This window comes from Dipteris shenzhenensis, chromosome 1 (assembly GCF_047967505.1).
Source record: "Dipteris shenzhenensis isolate YYH24624 ecotype China chromosome 1, Dip_SZ_1.0, whole genome shotgun sequence".
Taxonomy (NCBI): domain Eukaryota; kingdom Viridiplantae; phylum Streptophyta; class Polypodiopsida; order Gleicheniales; family Dipteridaceae; genus Dipteris; species Dipteris shenzhenensis.
In genome coordinates this window covers 73,647,003-73,670,884 of record NC_141596.1, presented here as the reverse complement: position 1 = coordinate 73,670,884, position 23,882 = coordinate 73,647,003, and the positions used below count along the sequence as shown (strand labels likewise).

At 42.4% G+C, this 23,882-nt stretch overlaps 1 protein-coding gene across 1 annotated transcript in view; it reads right to left on the bottom strand.

The window, feature by feature from the left end:
• LOC147906358 (NAD(P)-binding Rossmann-fold superfamily protein) overlaps nucleotides 1–13,942 on the bottom strand; it is a 40,156-nt gene extending 26,214 nt beyond the window's left edge. The window contains exons 1-3 of the mRNA XM_087384382.1: nucleotides 13,733–13,942; nucleotides 13,379–13,440; nucleotides 13,127–13,246 (exon numbers count right to left, since the gene is read on the bottom strand). Coding sequence (XP_087240508.1) covers nucleotides 13,127–13,246; nucleotides 13,379–13,440; nucleotides 13,733–13,747 — 197 coding nt within the window. The 5' untranslated portion in view covers nucleotides 13,748–13,942. The remainder of the gene's footprint in view (nucleotides 1–13,126; nucleotides 13,247–13,378; nucleotides 13,441–13,732) is intronic.
• Nucleotides 13,943–23,882: the final 9,940 nt, after the last annotated feature.

The following is a 23,882-nucleotide window of genomic DNA, read 5'->3' as shown; positions in this document are numbered from 1 at the left end:
AGGTTTGGCTCAGAAGGACTCCGACTTAGCCCTATCTTCTGAAAGAATACATCAATCCTCTGGTACCAAGCTCTGGGGGCCTGTTTCAGCCCGTATAACGCCTTCTTCAACCTACAGACCTTTAATGGGGACCCTGGATCTTGAAAGCCCGGTGGCTGCTCCACGTATACCTCCTCCTCCAGGGTTCCATTAAGGAATGCGGACTTCACGTCCATTTGAAAAATAGGCCACTGGAATTGGGCAGCAAGGGCAATCACTGTCCGGCTAGTAACCATGCAGGCTCTGGGAGCAAAAGTTTCATCAAAATCCATGCCTTCAGTTTGAGCAAAACCTTTGACCACTAACCTTGCTTTATACTTATCCAAGCTGCCGTCTGATTTGTATTTAAGTTTGTATACCCACTTAGTGCCGATGACTTTCCGTCGCGGGGGCCTGGCCACTAAGTCCCAGGTATTGTTCTTCAGGATAGCATCCATCTCTGCCTGCATGGCAGCCTGCCATTCTGGATTGTCCTTCGCCTCCTCAAAGGTCCTTGGCTCGTCAAGCTGAGCCACCAATGCAAAATTCATGGATGGGGTCTTTTGAAGACGTTGGGACAGATGCAATCAAGAACTGCTACTCTCAGGTAATTCAGTGACCCGAGACTCTTCCAATGTCCTTAGCTACCATTGGGGCAACCTTTTCTGCTTCTCAGTGGGAGGAGGAACTCGAACTGCTTCTGGAACATCCTGCTCTTCCTCAGTATCTTGTGGAACATCAGCTTCTGATTTCGCCACCTTTTGGATGGTCAACCTGGGGCGGGGTGGGTTCGGGGGTTGAACAATCTCCTCCTCCTCAATCTGAGGCTCCTCCTGGGGTTCAGGTTCCTTTTCTGCTTCTTTACTGGGTTGAAGAGTCGATAGGCCTTCGACTCTTCGCTATACCCAACAAAGATACATTTTCTGCTCCGGGAATCAAGCTTGGTCTTGTCTTCCTAGTGCACATGCACCCATGCGTTAGAACCAAAAATGCGAAGATGAGTGATAGAGCACTTCTTACCATAAAATGCCTCATGTGGAGTCTTGTCCTTGACGGCCTTCGTCTTTGTCCTGTTGAGAATGTGTATGGCTGTATTGATAGCTTCACTCCAATAGGATTCAGAAAGATTCCTCCCTCGAAGCATAGCAAGCCCTGTCTCTGTGGTGGTTCTATGCTTCCTCTCGGCTACCCCATTTTGCTGAGAAGTATATGCTGTGGTGAGTTGTCGCTTGATCCCATGCTTGCGACAAAATGTGTTGAACTCATTTGAGGTGAATTCTCCCCCCCTGTCTGTGCGGAACGTCTTGACATCCTCCCCTGCCTCCTTTTCAACTCTGGCCTTCTAGTCCTTGAACTTCTCGAAAGCCTGAGACCTTTTAGCCAAACAATATACCCAGGTCATTCTACTGTAATCATCCACAAAGAGAAGTGAGTACCTGGATCCTGCCCACGATGCTGTAGACATTGAGCCACAAATGTCGGCGTGAACCAACTCAAGTGGTTTGCTGGCCCGAAACAAGGCCTCTTGTGGGAACTTATCCATGTGCTGCTTGCCTTCTAGACAAGCCCTACAGACATCATCCTTGCATGTAATTGGTGGAAGTCCATCCACCATCTTCGACTTTGACATTTCAGCCAAGATTCCATAGTTGACATGACCGAAGCGCTCATGCCAAAGTTTGGACTTTCCGTTGTCTTCATGAACCAACATTGCACTGAGACGGTACAGTCCGTTCTCTTCAACTCCTTGAGCCACCATCTGTCCATTTGCTTTGGATGTCACGGTGACCTTGCCATCTTGAAAGAGAACTGCCATGTTGTTTTTGTCCATCTGACTTACAGACAGTAAATTCTGGCAAAGGTTGGGTACATAAAGTACTCCAGAGATATCCTTCTCCTCACCCGCGGTTGTAATGAAAGGAATGCTACCAATGCCCTTCACAGGACATGTCCGGCTATCCCCGACAGAAACTTTGGAATCCGGGTGTGTACTTTCCATGGTTTTGAACCAAGTCCTTCTGTTGGACATGTGCTTGGAAGCACCGCTGTCAACATACCAACCCTCTTACCTTCACTGATTGCATATGCTGATCAATGTTCACTGATTAAAGACAACTGTCCAGTCGTCACATTGGCAGAATCATTCTTAGGCTCTTCTTTGTTCCTGGCTTCTCTCTTCCGCTTCTGATCTACCTTCTTCTTTCGGCATTCTTTGGCGGAGTAGCCAAGCTTTTCACAGTAATAGCACTTCATTTTCTTCTTTCGATCAACGTCCTCTGACTTCTTGAACTCCTTTGGCTTGCCTTTTCCAGCCTTGTCTTTGGCCACTAATGCCTTCTCGTCGGTTTGCGTTGATACGGGCTGTATTATCGGTTCCATACAGCTCCTTCAGTATGGCCCATGCCTCTGAAGACGTCTCTGCCAACTGGATATGAGGAATCACAGCATCTGCTGTCGTGCCAATAAGCATTGCTAAGGCTTGAGCATCCCCGGCGGCCGCGGAAGATCTCCTACTTCCTGTGGCTTCTCGCCCACAAAGGTCTTCCGGTGGGGAGCTGGTTGAGACAGATAGGCCAGGACGGACGCTGTCAGATCTGCCATGAGGTTGAGGAGTCACCAAAACACTGCCTGTGGAGCTGCACTCGCGCCCAGGAAGTGTGGAGGTGGACTTTCGGGATTCTCACTCGCGCAGCACCAGAGCTAGGCTTGATCACGTGGGGCGCGTTCTGTTGGTGCAGCACCGCACCTGGTCTACATCACTTATTCGAGGCATGCCAGCAGGACCCCACTTTCCTTATCATGCAGGGTACATGGGGGCCGCTCGAGGGTATCCCGCAGCACCTAGCAGAGGCGGATACAGGAGTTCAGGAGAGGCAGCCAGTCTGGGGGATTATTAGCAGCATAGCAGGGTGGCACATTTGGACCTCGCGTTGCGCGCAGATCCTCGGTGGCACCTCCTTATCGACTGCCCAGATCATGACTGATATTTGGTGCGAGATTATTCATACCCTCAGAGGCCAGTGGGACCAGATTCAGGGAGATTCCCGGTCCGGTCAAGAGAAGCGGAGACGCTTCCTCCGGGCTTGGAACACTCAGGGCCTCTTCTTCGAGCAGACTTCGCAGGGCCTTCGGTGGCGCTACTCACCACCCCGATGGCTGTTCATTCACACTCGCCTTATCCCGGCGTGAGAGAGTGATTTATTGTGTTACCTTTTAGGGCTGTGTCTGATTTGTGAACGCAGCCCGTCAGCTACAAGCTGACCTTTTGTATCTTGTTCTCGAAGTAATATAATTAGCACTGTTTTTTCGGCAAAAAAAAAAGGCTTGAGCATCCCTCTCCTCCCATGCACTAAGTTCATCCGCATCTGCTTCAACTAAAACTTCACCTCTTTTGTCCACAATGTCCTCCGGCTTCTCCTCGGTCCCAATCACTATCTTCCACAGCTTCCGTGCCAACAGATGGCTTCGGATCTTGACTTTCCAGATTGGATAGTTCGTCCCATCGAGCTTTCCAGCTTCACCAAAATTGGGAATAAATGAAGAAGGAAGATGACTGGAGAAGGAGGAAGGACGAGCAATGGGTGTAGAGGCTTTTGAACGCTGATCCATCTCGGTGAATAGCAAACTGCAAAACTGAAGCAAAAAAGATGTACTGACCTCCCGTGCTAACCTGAGCTGAAAACAGAATCGCCTTTCTGCCAAGGGACTCCTTTCTTCAAAGAGTGCTTTGATGAAGAAGAGTTGAGAGCCTATGGCTCTAATACCATGTTGAAAATAGGAGGGAATGAATCACTCAAACCTCCACCCAAGATATCTCCTACTCTTACACACACTCAACTCAGATAGATGATCACAGATGCAATAAACACTCACTCAGAAATAACTTGGACGGAGAGAGAGAGAGAGAGAGTATATTCATCCACCGGATGGTGGGCAGAAAAACAGCTCACAGGGAGCAATACAAAATACAGCAAAGTCCTGGAGAATACTGAAGGACTCTCTCTCTCACAAACTGCTCCAGAACTGAGTGCACAGCACAGCCTTGGAAGGAGGCTTTCAGTCTTGCACTGGATGCTGGAAACAATGAAGGAGTGGGCCTTTTATAGGCACTGCCCAGGCCCCTTGAGTTGACCGACCAGCAGGGTCGGTACCCTGTCTGGTGGCCGACCAGGTGGGCCCTAGAAAACCGACCAGGGTTGGCCCTGGTCGGTGGCCCTGGTTGGGCCGACTTGGCCTGCCACAGGCCCCTATTTAAGGGTGCCCTGTGCAGCCAGTCTGCGCAGCTGCAGGCGCCTCCAAGTGAGGCCTAAGGCCCCTGTTTTCCTGCTGTTGCAGGCAGCAACCAGCCCGTGTGCTGGTTGCCTATGATGCTGGCCTGAGTCTCTCTCTTTCCCCAGCCCTCCTACCTCTCACTGCCCCTTGTCCCCTCAAATCGGGGGCTCACAGGTGGGCACAGTGAGTTTCTAACACCGACTTCATCATCGAGTTTCTAATGCGATGTCCAGAGTTTCCAACTTCTAGACGAGGACTACCCCATCTACGATTTGCTCCAGAGTGCTGCGATTCATCCTCATTGTTGTGAATGAAGTTTTCATCCAGTTACATGCTTGTTTCCAAAGTGTGAATTGGCTTAGCAGCTGCGTTTTGTTCCGGGAGATGAGTTTGTGTCATGGGGACGTGATTTTTGATTGCCAATAACCCATGGATATTTTGGCCTTGCAGGACTAGCCAAGAGGAAGTGCTAAAATTCCTAAAAGCCCCTAAGATTTTATGTTAAAAATGGGATCTAGTTCTAGGCACATTTACTACACCCATTTTGCTAGGCCCAAGGCAAGGAATAAGTGTGACCAAAAAGAGTAGGTTAGAGGGCCCAAATGTTAGGCCCAAGGCAAGGAACAAGTGTGACCAACAAGAGCAGTTTAGAGGCATTAACGAGCCACGTGGCAGTCCATTTGATTCCATGTGCTTGCATGCACTCCTTTCTCCCTTCTACAAGCATTTTCGAGGTTGCTCTCTAGCTGTACGGCTCTTCAATACGCATTTCGAGGCTGTGTATGGATCTTCTACACGATTTTTGAGACCCTTGGCTGGCAGTTCACGGTTCGGCTGCTTCTTCCTGCTGCATGACCCCGTGGGCTGCGAATTTTAATCCTCTCTCTCTCTCTCTCAGTCAACACAAAGAGTACTTACTCAAGCGACGGGGCTTGGCCACACCATCAAACACCTCTCAGAACAGGATCACAAAGTTCTTCCCATCGAGTGACATTGATTGTCCAGTCTCTAGCCGCAGACATGACAGAGACCCCAACCCAACGACCGTAGCATGACACACGAGACATCGAGGGGACACACAAATCACTCTGGGGGACCTCCCGTCATTATTTAGACCCGGGATACATCCCACGGGAGTCATGGTGGCTCTGGTCTTGCATCAAGCCTCCTCTAGGAGACCGAGACACACGGCACCCCTTGACGGGCGCCAGCGTCCCATCACCGGCTATGCACCAACCAGGGCGACATGACATACGGAGGATTCCGCTCCGCTCCAGTCTTTTTTCTTTTCATTGTCACACTCAGATGTATTTGATTCAGCACGGGTGATGATGCTCGTTTTAGTAGCTCCACCCTTACTGTGATTTGTATCAGGTTTTCTTTCAGTCTCATAGACCCATCGGTCTTCCGAAGACTCTAATAAATTTCTTTCTTTCTTTCTCTCTCTCTCTCTCTCTCTCTCTCTCTCTCTCTCTCTCACGCGTTTCGAGGCAGATTGCTGGCTGTACAGTTCCGTTCTCCTCCGTGATCATTCTCCACGCCCGAATCTTGCTTCTCCTTCTCCCAGGCTGCTGAATTCAGCTCTCTCTCTCTCCCCAACCTGCCGATTTCTGCTACGGCCCTCTTGTTTTGTGGTTCTACTGCCCTTTTGGGGTGCTCCAGCCAAGAATCGACCTCTTGGGAGCTGGTTTGACGCCCGTGGAAGCTGGTTCGAATTCATTGGCTGCTGTCCGACTCCTTTGTGGCCGAAGGTTGATTGTGCACTGCTGGGACCTGGACAGAGGATAGGTGCGAGGCCAGAGCTCACCCCTCTTCCATGGACAGCGGGTATAGTGATTTCTACCTTCATTTGGATTCTTTTTGTCATTTTTGAAGGCCTTTGTTGCTTTCTTGTGGTTCAAATTTCTCTTTTGGCCAATTTGGGCTGTGATAGACACCCAAACACAGACAATGTGCCTAGATTGGTGCCAAAGGGCCAGTTTTGTGAATTTCATCTTGCCTTGAGGTCACTTGTGTATTTCGGGATGTGTGCTGTTGCTTTGATGCCCTGAGAGGATAGGCACTTGATTAATTAATGCCAAACACTCTTTTGCAAGCTGGATGCCTTGTGGAATGTATTAGTCAGCTTTCAGTTGGTCACAAAAGCTTTGGAATGCTTTAGCCTTGCCTTGGCAATTGAGTATTAGTTGTGCTTGGAATTGGATGCCTAATGAAGCCAGGAATTGGCTTGGACAGTGGAATTGCCAATGAGGACAAGTTCAAGGGAGAGTCCTTGTTGTAAAAGAGCACATTCCATTGGCAGAAAAAATAAAGAAATATCGAAAGGGGCACCAAAGCATTTGGGGCAAATCTGTGTCTCTTGTGTATGGTTTATGAGCAGGGGCATCCTAGCCTCCTTTCCAGTGTTTTAAAGTTTATTTCTCAGTGGTTCTAACTAAAGGAAGTGCCTGAAAGTGATGCATTATGATTGCAATAAATGTGGGTGACAAGTTGTTGTGGATTACTGCCCTTTGGTTTGCTAGAGGCCGGTTTCAGTTTGTGGTGTGGTTAAGGTTTCACTAGAGCTGCTCCCTTGCTCTCTCTCTCTCTCTTTCAATGCAGACTTCTTGCTTTCAAAGCACCTGTTTGCAGTTCAAAGGGCTCCCATCCTGAGGAGTTTTGAGCTTCCCAAATCCCTGAAACAGCAGTAGAACACCTTCTAGATCAATTGTGATTGGGTTTTTTCCCTCTTGTTGCTCAGTGTTGACATTATGGACCACTCCTGCTTGCAAGTTCTGATCTGTATTTGCACTTCCTTCTTCCTAACCGCTGATCAGCACTGCTATCTTCATATTTCCAAGCTCAAGACAAGCTAGAAGGTAATTGTGAATTATATTTTCAGGGTCTGAGAAACAGGTTGGTGCCCATACAGTGATTTTATAGATCTCAGCCTTGGTTTTTTGGTGAGATTGGGCTCTACTGGACGAATTTTGGGCCCTTCTTCACCCGGACATCTTCAGGGACTGCCATTGGCTACTTTTTGACACTTTAGCTTCTCTTTTTACTTGGGGAGACCATTGTGATATTCCAGAATATATCTATGTTATAGGACTTTAAAGTTGCCTTGGGTTCTGTCCAAGGATCTGAATACTTTTGCAATTAAAGCTTCGTTATTGGAATAAAGAAGCATACCTGGGATCAGCTTAGGTTAAGGATGTACCTCATTCACACTCCATAGGGTGCCGATGTCTTTTCTTTTCTCTACCATATCTCCCAGTGAAATGATATTTGTGTAATTGTTAATTCCTCTTTAATTGCTATTTGAAATTCCAAGTTTATTAAATGATTTACCTGGAATTGCGCTTCCGCTATAGCACAACTCTGACAAAGGAGGAGGAAGCCCTGACAACAACATCATGACTTGCTGGGGTTCATTAATCTCAATTCTTGTTCAGATAGGGTCATCTAGATTGCCACATCTCTAGACACTCAGCGGAAGAATGAAACTCAGACATACTCAATTCAATGAACTTTTTCTTCCTAGCTACCTGAGATATAATGCCAGACGTTCATATGTTGATTTCAATTTATTCCAAACCTCTTTTGACATTGGTAGGCTTCGTACTAATTGAATCTGTGTGTTGCCAATACTCAAGAAAACCTCTATCCTTGCCGTTGAATCTCTCTTGCCATTGTTGCTGCTTTATTAGATCCATCAAGATTAGCCTTAGCCAAATTCCATATACCTAAGTGTATCAGCAGCATCTCCATCTTCTTCTTCTTTTTTTCTCCAAAAATGCGGAATATATTATATAATCAGAAAAGTTATATACAACTGTGCGTTATCAACAGAAAAATTTTCTGTGATAGGCAGCAAGCAAACTGTCAAAACATAGAGGCGTGAATTCAAGCACGTAGTCCTCAGAGATACCCTAGAACATGATCCGGTCCATGAAGATGGCATCCTTGTAGGTTAAACATCTATTCCAGTTCTTCTTTGACTTTGGCAAGAGCTGACACAAAGGGATTAGGAGCTGACAGAGAGGGATTAGTAGCCACGGGAGCTGGTGGAGGAGCAACAGGATTGCGCATCCTTTCCTTGAACTCTTCCGCAGTAAGTGCTCTTGATGAACCTTGTATGAGACGCTGGAGGATCTGAGCGCGAGGTTGGTCACTTGAAGGGACGCACGGGAGGAGGCACGATCCGATCCACTAACACAGCAGCGACATTTGTTCCCGTGGCAATGGGGAGAGGTGACACAGGGGGAGCTGAGACAAGAGGAGGAGGAGTCGGCACAACAGGGGGGGCCGGGGCTGGAGCTGGAGCTGGGGATGGGGCTAGGGCTGAGGTGCCATTGTTCCGCAAGAGCTCTTCTTTTTCAGCTTCCACCAACTCAGCCAGTGCCTTGGCTAGGTCCAGCAGCGTGAATTCCTCATTTGCGAGCTTTTCTTTAATCTTGAAGCAGTCTTGGGCTTGAGTGTGCAGAAGATTGACAATTTGTATATCCATCAAGAAGCTCGGCATCTCCATCTTTACTAACCAAGATTGACAATTTGTATTTCTTGGTTCTCAATCTAGTGACTTATGTAAAGGGTAGTGCTATTAGACGCCATGTGAACGGATTTCACACATTGTTGTTCAGTTTGGTTCAAAACTTCTGTCGTCTTACTGAATACGAAGACCTTTGTATAAATGAATGCTCAAGTATGTGTGGGTATGGGGATTTGTACGTGTGAGAGCATATGTTTATCCTATGGTCTACATCGACTATTGGGCACTAATGACATCAGTGGGGATGTCATAGTAGCTAGTTTCTACTATGCGTGATGGGGTCTATGGTTATCAAGCTCATGAGTGACTATCATGAGACTGAAACTGCACTATGTATTGTGTTTTTAGAAGAAGAGTTTGGGCATGTTCTTGGATTCATCTAAATGTGTGTGTGTGTGCGCGCGTGCGCATACATACATATCTATGTATATGTATGTATGTATGTATATATTAATCTCAATAATGAAGAGAAAGGCTAGGGAGGCTCAATTGGGAATCATCTCCCTACAAAGTTGTATTCCATGAATAGTTGGTTACATATACAGGCCTTATGCCTGATTTCAATAGCTGCGATGCTTAATCGCATCTTTTCAGACCACTATAACTAACACATAATGCTTAATGGTACATAGTGTAACTTAAGGGAAAGGGAGACAGATTGTATTTCAATGGTCTGGGCATGGGCAGGCAAAACTTGTGGAGAGTGGATCATATTTCTTCAAAGGCATGTGGAATTATGTAGAGGACACCGTCTGATGCTACAGTATTGTTATGAGAAAGTATTTCTCTAAGCTCTTGTTCGAAATGACGTGAAGTATTTATAGGATCGCACCAGACATGGCGGGAGTTCTATGACCTCCCTCGAGCCTGGCAATCTCAGCTAGTGCCTGCCTCTTAAGCGAAGATCTTTTATTGCCAAGTATCATAACAATCTTTGACTTGGCCCATTAATGCTTGGGTTTAGTCAGGAACGCCTAACTAAACGTGTGACATTAATAAGTATCATGGGTAATGCCATTTAGAAATACTCACATTAATGAATTGTCGTTTGTAAAGACCATTACTTAGCATGATTGGCTAATCATATGATATATATCATTGCGCTAAGTATTTGGCTAATGGTGGATTGGTTTATTGAGTACAGGAAATGACATGGACGGATGGCAGTAAGCACGCTCGAGGGAATAAAGGCTAAATGCCATGGTTTTGTGCTAGCACTATGTGACATATTAAATGGCCAAGGATCATTACATTTTGGATAAGGGAGAGTACTTGAAAGCCTTCCACTTTTGACATGTAAATTTAGATGAGTACGTGAGAAAAGGAGTGACATAGAGAAAAGTAAGGTAAAGGGATGCTCAAGAGAAAAGTATGGAAAAGGCATGATTAAGAGATGAATATGATTAAGAGATGAATACGTGACTCTCATTCAACTTCAAACCATAGATAGGATTTCTGAGAAAGAGCAAAAGAGAAAATTTATATCTGATCTTAGGGCTAAAATAAAAGCCGAGATCAACATGTTTCATCCTCATTCTTTGAGTTCAACCATATCACTTGCTACAAGTTATGAAAGAAAGAATAGGATACCCAAGGACGGAAAAAAGAGTAAACCTTTTATTCCTTTTCATAAGAGGGACAAGAAGTTTAAGTTCAAGCCGTATTCTCGCTTTACGCCATCCATTACATCTTCGAAGGACCGCGACAAATCAAAAGAAGAAAAGAAGACCGACTTGAAGAAGAAAACTTGTTTCAACTGTCAAAAAGAGGGACATTATGCAAATAATTATGACAAAGAATTGATAGCAGTTGTACATGCCCTAAGGATTTTGAAGCATTATTTATTGGGCTCAGAATTTTTTATCAAGACTAGTCAACAAAGCATTAAGCACATCTTGACACAACCATTGATTTCTGATAGACATATCAAATGGGCTTCTTTTATTCAAAGTTTCCAACCAATGATTCAATATCAGCCCGAAAAAGAAAATACGGTTGCAGATGCATAAGTTGAAGACCAAAAATCAACAACATTTCAATAATTGAAATACAGCCATTTAAGGCAATGAAAAATTCTTACCACGATGACTCTGATTTCTCTGATATATGGACTAAGCTTGAACAAAACAATTAGAGTCCTATATCTAGCTATTCAGTGAATGATGGATATCTCTTTTATGGAAAAAGACTTTGCGTCACCAATCCATTTAGATTACAAGTAATGGAGGAAATGCATCAATCTCCTTATGTGGGACATCGAGGGGTGATTGCAACTTATCAAAGTATTGTCAAAGAATTTCATTGGCCTTTAATGAAGAAAGACATCTCTAAGTATGTTGTTGAATGTTTGATTTGCCAAAAGATTAGAAGTTTCAAGGGGAAAACACCAGGACTATTAATGCCTTTGCCTATTCCTTCACAGTCTTGGGAACAAATATCTATGGATTTTATTACTGAATTTTCTTTGACTTTTAATCAGAACAACATGATCTGGACTATCGTGAACCGCTTTAGCAAGCAAGCATATTTCTTGCCTTGCAAAAAAACATTATCCGCACCACAAGCGGCAAGTACGTTTTTCCACATCATGGATTACCAAAGATTATAGTTTCAGATCGAGACTCCAAGTTTTGTAGTGCCTTTTGGACAACTTGAAAATCTTGGCACCAAGGTGGATTTTACTTCAACTTTTCATCCTAAAGCAAATGGACAAACGGAGGTAACCAACAATACTATCATAGATATGCAGCGGATATATGCTGACGCTCAAGGTAGAAATTGGGATAAGAATTTGCATTTATTGCAATTTGCTTATAACAATACAATCCATTCTGCTACAGGAAGAGCTTCATTCGAAATAATCTATGGAAAGTTATTACCGATCCCTATCACAAGGATTAGTTAAAAGATAGAAGCTGCAGATGATTTTACAAGAAACTATGATCAGATCATGAGAGAAGTAACTGAATCCATTAAGAGAGCTCAAGAGAAGTATACTAAGCAAGCAAATAAGAAAAGACAACATATGATGTATAAGGAAGGAGATGTTGTCCTTCTACGAATTGAAAAGAGGCGTTTAAAGAGTGTCGATAAATGCCCTGCAGTAAAATTAGCACCAAGGTTTTATGGACCTTTCAAGGTTATCGTTAAGATAAATGATTTGACTTATCGTTTAGACTTGCCAAATCATTGGAAGATTCAAAATGCCTTTCACATTCATCTCTTGAAACCTTTTAAGAGAGAATTACCAACGCATCCTGTATATGAAGAACCACCTTTGATTGTGGATGAAGAACCACCTTTGTATTCTAGATGATCAGTAAAGAACAGCGCAAAGGAAAGACTTATAACTCCTATTTATTGAAGTTTAAAAATCATCCAAGAGAGAATGCACAGTGGTTACCTGAGCAGTTTTTCCGAGACCATCCTGATATCCTTAACTCATATAAACGGAATCACAACTGAGGTCAGTTGCACCTTAAGCAAGAGGGAATGTTACAAGAATCGCTCTTCATTTCAGAAACAGCATAAAAACATTCAAAGTTACTCAATGTACAAACGCCTTACCCAAGCTCATGAGCTTTTTTTTTTTCTCATTGTTACTTGAACATACAGAGGTCATCATTTATCAAAATATGAAATCTTTACTTGTACCTTAGAGTATACTACAAGCGTGTAAACAAGGCACCAAATAAAACAGGGCCAAATCGATAAGGGAAACTTAAGAGGGACCCCACAAAGCATACTGGTCTTTGCCCTTTGAGAAGTCTAGCATAGCAACAACTGAACTCCGAAACTATCCATCTTCATCGTAGTCTCTTGGGTGGTTTTCTTTTTGCGCTAAAGAATTTGGAAACAAGTTATGATCTACATATGCTGTACTACGTGAACATTCCACCAACAGATAAAGTTTCAATATAAAAAGCATCCCCACTAAAGAATGGCACGTCAACTCTTAATTTGTACTCTCATTGTGAGATGTTTTTTGCCTAAGCAGCAAATACAAACAATTGAGCCTGACGTTTCAGAGCGGTGGCTAACTGCCATAAAAACATTTCGTTCAACGCAAAAAGATCAGCATGTATTATCCTTTGCATACATTAGCATGTCTACCTTCATAAAAGTATCCTCTTTTCTTATTTGCCAAAATCTTGCTTGCGATCCTGTGGAACAATTATTTTCAGTAATGATGATAACCTCAGAAAGATTGAAATGCAATGCTGGAGTGAGAATTAAGTCGGCTGACTAATCTCAAATGCTAATTTCATTGGCGTTGGAGAATGCAATTCAAATATGAGACCAGACCTCGATGCAAGTTCTTTTGCCGTGTGAAAGCCTATGCCAGAATTGGACCCAGTCACGATACAGTTCTTCCCCGTCATGTCCACGTGCATGTCTTCCTCTTTAAACTTTTTCATGTGCTCTCTGCAGTTCCATCGAAGAGTTTAAAGCCAGGGTAGACAAACTGCTTAACACATGATTCTCGCTTGATCGATGGAAGCTCCAAAGGGACGAAAATACACACAACTTGAAGAGCTGGCAAGTCAGTGAACTCACAAAAATGCTGCCTTCGTAAATTGTAAAAGGCCAATAGTAGAGAACGCAGCAGCTCGATATGCCTGTCGAACAAAATTAGTGGGAATCTGTTACATGGAGGTAGGAAAACAAAATTCACTCCTACTGAATTATTACGTTAATCCGAAAATCCGTTCAGCTGCTCCTTGTCCCACGACATCGATATGAAAATTTATCGAATTGAATGGAATGGAAACAAACACAAACCCTGTAAGTTGAAAACAGTTGCAAGCAAGGGAAAGAAAAGAAGGAAAGTGATAGCAATGAGGCATTGATGAAACCAAAAGCTTAGACTGAACGTAAGTTCAGAATGTCTCTCAGCGGAGTCGCAAATACCTGCTGCAGAACCATGTTGGACGAAGATTTGGTATTCAAGACTAAGCGTAGATTTTACAACGAAGACGGTAAAGTGTGCATTCAACGGCGGTACCTTGTTCTTTCTTTCTTTCCAAGGGGGGGACGTGTCTCAAGTTATGATCTTAGAATGTTTCAAGTTGGATATTGGTTGCATACACAACTGCACACGTGCGTGCGTGCACGTGTGTGTGAGAGAAGTAGAAGTAGAATTTATTACAGTCCTCGAGGGGCCAAAAATGACCCATGGGACCTAATCATCAATACAAAAATCTCCTCCAATGTGGAGCGGTCAAGAATTTTCAAGTTCTTGATGGTACGAAAAAAGACAGGTGACAAAAGATCCCAACGTTGTCGGAGGGGCAATGGTGAGAACTAATGAGAGCTGAGTGGTGTCTACCAGTATGTGCTGGTAGTCATCCCTGATATGTGTATATCTGGGGCATTATAGGGCTACATGTGCCTCTGTCTCAATTGTCTATGAATCACATAATCTGCAAACTCTGGCATGTCGTGGCAAATTCAGCCCTGCTCCTTTCTCTATTGCCAAGGTGTGTGATCGTGTGCAGAATCTGGCAATATTCCTCGATAGAGAAGAGGCTGCCCTAGATAAAATTACATCATTTATAAGAAATAAAATTTGAGGATAAATTTCCACTGGAATACATATCCCATTGTCCTTGTCGTGTATATGAGTTGCTCCTTGGAGTACCATTAATGTAAAAGGTAGTGTCAAATCTTTCCGACCAATCGATGGAATATGTAAAATTCTAGTATTGGGCCAGAAAGGCTCCAATAGTAAGGGTACAAGAGAGTGTGAAGGGTTAAGGACATCTATATAATATATCATGTGAAGGTCCCTCAATCAATTGGTCAAGGTCATGAGTAAAGGTTATTTTAGATGTTCCCATTGTATAACATTTGGTTCCATTGAACAACGTCATGATAGCCTGGTATGCCAATTATAGGGGCGATAATGGATCCTCGTAGCCAAGTCTAGCAAGGTCCTCAGGATTGAGATAGGGTCGAGAGTACTATATCTCTCATCATAAGTCTCCCAAGTGTATCCTTCAAGGCAGCCAACATCCTTTTCTGCAATACCATGACCAAGACTCTACTTGCCCCTCTTTCTAGGGCATTCACCAAGATGTGCATTGCCTCATCAGTTAACACTATTTGAGTAGCTGGTGGGGGCGGTGCCGCCGTGGGCTAGACATGACACATGGTTGGCCTTAAGCCTGGCCCTAGTGGTGGTATCCATGTAGCTGCTAGTACCAGCATTGGAATGGATGTGCCAAGGCCTGCATTCATCGGTCCAAGAGGTATGGATGGAAACGGATGTACTCTTAGAGGAGGTGGGTCATGGGGCATGGGAACGGTGGTTCCATGCAATGAGCAATAAGGTGGAACCTGTGGAGCCCCATCATTGATGAAAGTTGGTGGCACATGGGCTGTTGGGGGTTCATAAGGCACCCCTCCTTGGAAGCCCCTCGGTTGGGGTCTTGCCCTAGAAATTCCCTCATCCATGGATCTTCATCATCCATGCATTCCCATTCAGGATGTCTTGTAAAGGAGGAGGGTCCTGGGTCCACGAAGATGGTTTTCATCCCGGTCTGTGTTTCGGGAGCTAGATGTTGCTAACCTTCCCTTCTTGTAGACATGCTGGCGAAGGGATTTTCCATGTCTACCGACTCTGTTTGGCCTAAACGTCCGAACATGTTGGAGAACGTACATCTTAGCCTAGATGCTACCGAAGGTGCGGGAGAGTTGGAAGAGGCTGCACTAGTGAATGGGGCTTCGAAAGCCCTTGGACTCGAGGGGTCTTGCATTACCTTGTCCAAGCTCTTCATCTCGCCGGAGCTAGATAGATCTTCTTGTCGAGGGCCTATTACTAAGTGGGAGCTAGGAATCGAGCTTTCGGATCCCCAGCTAGGGTGAACGGTGGGCTGAGCATAGCTCGAAGCACTATCCTCTAGCACGGGATCCTTGGACAAAATTCTCCCGGACCTCAAGTGCATGTATGAGACATCTAACTAGGCACACTCAGGCTGAACTGTACTTCTGGAATTTTTATATTCTGGACTACCCTAGAGGTATCCCAACGGTCATGGGGATAGCTCTATGGTGACGGTCGTAGGGATAGGTTATCGCACCAGGCGGTGGGATACCAATAGAGAAATGGCAGTGGGATAGGCATAACACGACGGGCATGGGGATGAGCTTACTGCGTCAGTCGGTGGAATAATTAGATCGGTGGGATATGGATATGGCCACGGATGTGGGGGTGATCTTACCATGCCAGTCAGTAAAATAACGATGTAGCAATGATTGCGGGGATAACGCTATGGCCATAGGTCAACAGCTTTCAGGTCGGTAGGATAATTAATTCTGACACGCATTTAATCAAGGCCACAGGTTAGGCCATGGTCAGAAGTTAGGTCGGCGGGATACAACTAACACACCAGGTCAAGTAGGTTTGACCAACGGGATACGCTTATGGTGTCGATTGATAGGATAGCTCTAATCGGCCCATGGGGATAGTAAAACACTACATTGTCGATTGGTTTTTGGTGATTTTTGGGGGATTTTGAGTTTCTGTTCTGATTTTTTAATGCTAGGGGGGTGCTACACTACCTAGTTGGTGATTTTTGGGGAATTTGGAGTTTATGTTCTGATTTTTTTATGCTAGGGGGTGCTACACTACCTAGTCTACCTACTCAATGAAAAAAACTTGAAAGAAAAACAACTTTTGCAAGCCAAAATGCAAGATTTCTTGAGGGGTGAGTTCTTCCACACAAAACCACTTCGAAATTCAGCAAGAATCATCATTTTTTGTTGTTTTTTGTGTGTTTGTTGGTCATCATCCACTCCTTAGCAATCTTACAAACTAAGTTTCTACCAACTTAAAACATAAAAAACAAGCTTCAAATGATCAAAAAGACACCAATGGAGCCTCCACTCCAAGCAAATGATCAAAAAGACACCAATGGAGCCTCCACTCCAAGCTACTCCTTGTGAGAGCAATGCAAGGCACGAGCCGTCTACAAGTGTCACTGAAGCGGCCTTCGGATTGTTGCAATGTGTTTCCATGAGAGAAAAAGGGAAGCGGGAGAGGGGAGAAGGGAGGGAGAAGGAGAAGGGAAGAGGAGAGAGCGGTACCAAATCGAGGCAAACTCTAAATACTAGATATGACCTCCGAATGAGGAGAGTGAAGGGGGCTGGAGTGGCAAACACAAGGACACTACAATGGAAACAAGGGAACATGCAAAACACTCTTGGAAGAGAAGAGGGAGCTTGTATTCAAACTTGTGCAAACAACAATGAAGACCAAAGTCAACCCTTTGGCCTTTTATACATGTCACCTTTTAAAGGGAGGGCCAACCCTTTTCCTTTTAGCACTCTCCCTCCCTTTACATGAAAGGCTCTTAGGCCCATAGGGTGCCAAGGCATATTGCTATTCTTTCCATCTCTTCCTACTAGTAGAAATAGCTCTTATGTTAACCATATTAGAGCACTTGAGATAAACCTGAAATTAGGTGTTTCTAACGGCTCCCAAATAGCGCTCATGTTAGCCTCGTGCCTCCAAGCCTTAGGCTATTTGGGGCTCAAACTTCCTGAGCGCCTCCAAGCCTTAAGCCATTTGTGGTTCAAACTCCATGTATGAGGCTCAAAACCTGGCGTGGTGAGGCTTAACTCCCATGAGACACTTAATCGCAACTTGGAGCTAGAATCTACAACTTGGCTATTGGAACATACAATCTGTGCACGTTGCCTGCAATCTTTGGCCTTGGGGTATTTGGGACTCAAACTCCCTAATCTTGTACTGTACTCCTTTCATTTGGCTGTAACCGTTGAAGTAAATCATGAAGCCTAATCACCTCTAATCACGGATTACCCTACATTCGGCAACTGTACTCTGTGGATGTTAACAACTAGCTCCCTCTTATACCCCTATCGGCTTGAGTTCAGTGTCGCACATCTGAAACAGAGCCTCTACTTTATGTTTCCCCTTGCAAAACAGTTCCACCCCCTTCCTGCCTCGCTCTCTTGTTTGTCGAAATTTCAAACGCACTCCCCCTCACAAAACCCGTTTATACCTATATAACAGACAATTCATAAATCAATGGCACTTCACACACCAGGTTAACCCTTAAGGATCCTTGCAGGGCCAAAAATTGTATCACTATCCAACTACCAACCACATGAAACCACGATTCCACAAGAGCAACAAAATAGCGACCCGAATAAGAAAGCCACCATAGGAATGCATCAATGACCGGAATGACAGAGCCACCTATGCCAATAGCAACCCAAAGGGAAACCCACACCTCACAACCATGCATGCCACATCTCCACAACCACGGATGCATGCAAATAGGGACCAAAGCTCAGATGATAGTTGAAACTTCAGAACTTGCCATTTTCATATTAGGATCGAAACGACATTGATCACGCAACTCATACGCACACATACCAACACACTCACACCTTGCACAACACCCAACCCATTCCTTTTGTAAGCACCAACACGTGCAAGACAAACACAGATGGAATATGCTATTCTACGTCATGTCAAAGCACCCTGGTTCTGTGATCGTTTGAAGAGAGCAAGCCAACAATAACTGCTCTCTTCAATGATCAGATCTATTGCTAAACAAAATCCTCCTCCCATCGATGAGCCATTTTCCTACAGAAGGAAACCATCACGAGTGATCCACGCTATGCTGCCAACACATTGTCGTGCAAGCCGAAGTTCCCTCCTACTCCATCATGAACCCCAAGCCGCCAAGCTCTGTAGAGGACAAAGGCACTTAAGGTTAGCAAACCTAAACCCTAAATATGCTTAAACTCTAAATCCCCATCCACTAGTTTCCCGTGGTCAAGTTGACCAAATGCACAATAACAAGGTGGCAATCCACTAAGGCCCTGCTAATTGATAATTATATGTATATGTATGAGATGGAGTGGTCACTTCAATACGCGAATGTTGTTCTTGTTTTTGCTTTTTGATGTTGGTTGTTTGTCCAAATGTGATCTAATTGGGATCCATAACTTGTTGTTGGTCCTTTAAATTGCAATTCATAGTCGAATGATTGCATCATATTTTGTAGGTTTGTTGCTTGTGGTGTTTGGAGTAATATGTCTATATTAAAGTCTCCTATCAAGATTGTTTTAGATTTTTTGCTTCTTATTTTGGCTATTATTTTTTGAAGATAGGATATGAAGAAGCTACATTTTGTAGATGGTGGTCTGTTCATGTGTATAATTGTAATTGTGTTTGTGTTTGTTTGAATGTCGATACATGGAATTTCTATCCCTTTTTCATTATATGTCTCCGCCCTAGCAATATTTAAATTCTTTTCTTACAAGTGTGCAAGTTCCAGAGCGTGAGTTGTTGATGATTGTTTGGTAGTTAGAAGTAAGAAAGTTGCATGGATATTTTGTTCATGTTTCTTGGAAGCAAATTACATGAGAATTTATTAGATGGCTTGTTTCTTTTTATATCTTCTTCATATTTTTCAAGGCACCTTGTGTTCAATGATTGAATGAGAATTGTGTTTGTGCACTTATCCTCCAAGTTTTTTTGGAGTAGTGTTTTGTATGGTGCGCCTTGAGTGAGGCGTTCCATTTCTTTCTTGATGTCATTATCTACGTTGAAGTTCTGAAAATTTAATGGATCCACCAAGTATAGGTTTTCGATTTCTTTAACTCTAGATAATGCTGTGTATGTGAGTCCATGTGCATGCACTCCTTTAGGGGAGAATGCAAGTTTTTCCATTGTTAGACCTTGTACTCTATGTATTGTTCTTATAGCTACTGGTTGTATTGGAGATTGCTCACGTGTAAGTATGCTTGTTTTAGATGGGCCTATTTGCACTTCTTTTGTTACCCTATGAATAGGTGTCCATTGGGGTTGTATATTTTTTGTGTAGGCAAGTTGATTCTCCTTTCTTGTTTGCATTCCTATGTCTTGATGTGGAAATAGTATCCATACTATTTGTTTTCCAAGTGTTTGGATGATTGCATGAAAATACCATCTGCTCCATTTACTAGGCCATCTTGTCGGTTGATGTTTCTAGAGCAAAGTTCAACTAACATCCCTTCCTTTATTTCGATCATTGTATGTAGGCCATTTGTGACTCTTGGGTCCTCTGGAAGTTTTGAATTTTTGCAAATATTTTGGGAGAATTGATCAATTGCTTTGAAAATGTGCTTTGAGCCGGTACATAGTTCTAAGACCTTCTTATTGTGGTTATTTGTTTCTGAATTAGTGTCATAGAGGTGCAGGAACGTGTGATTTATTGGTATTGGCCTCAAGTAGTTTTGGTTAATGTAATCTACATGTTGTTGAGTGTGTGTGCATTTTCGAAAGGAGTTCAAAGCATGTATGAAGTTGTTATTACTTTGTCTCATTGTATTTTTGAGCTCGTAACATTGTACTTTTGTATGCCAATATGTGTTTGCCATGGATTGCAAGTCGCTTTCATCCCTCTTGAAAATCCAGGAGTCTTTTACTGGTTTTGCTGATAAAAGTCACCACAAGTGATAACGTCAACATTACCGAAATAGTTTGAGTGGTTACGTTTTAATGTTCTCATTCTGAGACCTAAAAAGTCCATCGTTCTTTTGCCTACTAGGGAGATCTTGTCGAAAACAATGAGTTGTACTTGTTCATATAGTGATGAGAGTGTATCTAGTTTTTCTCTTGGAAGGGATGTAAGGTTTTTAGTGTGTGTTGGCAAATGTAGTGCAGAGTGTATAGTGTTGCTGTTGATATTACGTGCTGCCTTTCCTGTATATGCTAGCATCAAAACTTTCAGCAAGTCATCATCATTTTGATTTGGTTTCTGGTTGTACTAGTGCAATAGCCCTTGCACTATTAAAAGGAGCAAGTATGTTTTCCCTATTCCAGACCCTCCTGTCAAGAATAAGTTTATATTTGTTTTCGGTTATAACCTTTTTCGTATCATCACATCATCAAATAGTTGTCTTTATTCTGTGTTGAGGGACCTGAGCTTTTGGAAGTATTCATTGTTCTCTAGCAATAGTTGCTTTTTAATGCTTATAACGAAATTGTCTGCCTTTGTTTGCTTCTGTAGTGTAGGCATGTCCAATCCAATGTCGTAATATTCTTTGTTAATTTCATTCTCTATCTTGTAGTTGGTGGTGTTACTATCATCATTTTCTGTAATGTCATTTGGAAAGGTTTGTTCCTATATACTATCCTTTTGTGCATAGTTATATATCTTTCTGTTTTCTTTGATAGTTGCAAGTCTAATTGTATGCTGTCTCCCAGCTTCCATGTTCAAGCAATTCCTAGTTTTTATTCCCCTTGAAAGGGTAGTATAGTCGTAATTGTTCAAGGTAACAATCTTCTAGATCCTTGAATTTATTAAACTTCACAAACCTTATTATTTTTTGTTTATTTCTTTTCTTACAACTTTGACCCAAGTGGTTATAATCTGTTGTCAATGTTGCTAGGCATATGTCCTCCATGTTTGTCCTACGCATGTATTTTTCCACTATTGAATCGCATAATATGTTTGTGTCATTGGGTAGTTCTTGAAGTTGATGTTTTCTTTTTAGCAAGAATGCTCTTTTGTGTTGATGAATTGAAATTCTCTAGTACATCTATGTGAAGGCAAAGACAAGGTAATGAAGGAAGCTAGTTGAGCACTCATTTGTTGAGAGTGAAGGAATGCGTTGCCCATTTTGCGCATGCGCTCTTGTGTGGATGTGCTTTCTTGCATGCATGCTTTCATTATATCTTTCAATGATTGTGTTATTGTGTTGTCCATTTTAGTCATGTATGATGTGCAATATGATGTTGCTACATAGGGATCCAAAATGAATTGTATGTCCATGTTTGATTGCTACAAGTATATTAGTTTTTTGTTGAGAGCATTCGTGAATATATCCTTTGGGTCACATTTGAGAAATAATATTTTTTTGGTGATATTTGATTGTAAAGAGAGGATATGTGATTGCAAGTCAATTTGCAAATCTTGTAGCCATTTGCTGAATGTAATTGTTGTGTTTGGCTCTAAGTTTTGAATTTGTTCTTGTATTTTTTGGTACAATTGTTGATATTTAGCTCTATCTTTGCCCATCAAGAGGGCTAAGAATCATTGTCTCATGTAAGGGTGGTTTTGGATAGTTGAATAGACAATTCTTCTTTCTTTTCTTTTCATAAGTTGCAGTGTGTTGATGTGTTTGTATTTCTTTCATGTTATCATTCAAGAAATTTTTGTCGCATGTGATGTATTGATTTTATAAAAGCTATTAACTCTTGCATCTTGTTAGAAGTATATGCTGGTATGTTTTTGACCCATAGAATTCCATGTTCATGTTGGCTCCCTCTACTTTGGAATTCGGTAATAGTGAAGTAATCAATGGCATTTCCTAGTAATGTGGAGTCTTTCAAGATTAGGGATAACATTATTTGTAACTTGTGAACATAGTATCTAGCACACAAGGTAGGGTTTTTCTTGACGAGTTGGTTAATTTCTTTATTTGTTGGTTCTTGTGATAGATTGCAATTGTTTGAATTGTATTTTTTTTGTAGAGCACCCACCAATGGATTCCATAACCTTTATGCGCAAGAGAATGTAATGAAGAATGACGGTGGCCCTAGTTGTCTCATCATTGCAGATGCTTCTTTCCTTAGTTTCTCCTTGTAGTTTGGTGATGTATGAAGGCTCTCGAAGTCCCTGTATCCTATTCCTGAATGTAGAATGTTCTCTATGTTAGTGTTGTTCTTCACATCTTTAGCATACAACACTTTGTTTTGTAGCATTCCTTTTCTTAATCTTACCATATAGAATGCATTACTTGATTTATTAGAACCTTGATTGATTTGAAGAACAAGTTTGGAATGTTGTGTGAGAATTTTAAGGATTTGTGCATAATTTCCCATTTCACAATGTCCAAATATGTTAACTTTTCATTGTTAACATTAGGTGAGCCGAAGAAGAGCGTTGGAAAATTTGGCTCCACTATATTCATCTTGAAAAAGGCCTAAGGGTTTTTGATCCTCTCGTGGAGCAACGTAAGTGACCTTTGTTTCATAGTCAATTATTTATTCTGCACTCAAAATATTATGAATCAATTTATCATTGTCAATATCGTTGCAATCAATGTTGTCATCAGCACTATTCATTGTTTGTGTAGAGTCTATGTATGATTGTTTTTCTTCTATGGAAAGAACATGTTTATACCAGTCATGGTTGATAGTAACATTGTTAGCTACAAATAATTATTTATTGATTAGCACATGAAGTGCTTTCGTTAGAGTTTTGGGTCGAACATTCTCTAATGCATAGGTGGATTTGTATTGTAGTCTCTTCTTGATTCCAATTGCTATTGAAGCTTCGTCCTCCAAGAAGCGGCAAAACATGTTGGAATTTGTTGGTACCAGCCACCACATTAACAATACTTCCATTGATAGGGAGTTGCCCATTGAAACCCAATTCTCTAATTTGAGTGAATGCGATTCTTGGGGCCACAAGCTGTTTCTCTATTTCATTTAGTTGAATGATAGGAGCCAAGGTTTCATTCAAAGAGATTTGGTTAGGTACAAAGTACTTAGGAATTGCATTACCCTTTATTGAATTGTTGTAATCATGGCAAATTTTGTATTCTTTTTTCTTGAACATTCTAACTTCATTACCTCTTTTGCAACAAGTAATCCAATCGAATTTCATTTTCGAAAGGTAAAAGCTTTGCTTCTTAAAAACCATTCTTTCACAAGAGTAACAATCATTTATTAGTGTCCTTTATTTGTTTTAAATATTTCTTGACATGTTTCGAACATATGCAAAACATGGAGATGTAAGTTTCCTCATTCAATTATTGGTCAATGATGATTGTATGCCCTCTTTTCCTTTTTTGTTGCAATGGAGAACGTTGATCAACACTTGTGTCGTTCACTTGTTCTTGAACTAGAGTAGCTTCTTTGTCTTGATTTTCATTTATATTCTTATTGAATAGGGTAACTTTCCTTCTCATGGATGTATAAGATATATTTGTTGTTGGGTTAATATTTTTCATTGTACTCATCATTTCTTTGATTGATTTATTTTGTTTGTTTAACAACAGTTTTTTCAAGCTTTCGTCCATTTCAGTAGTCTAT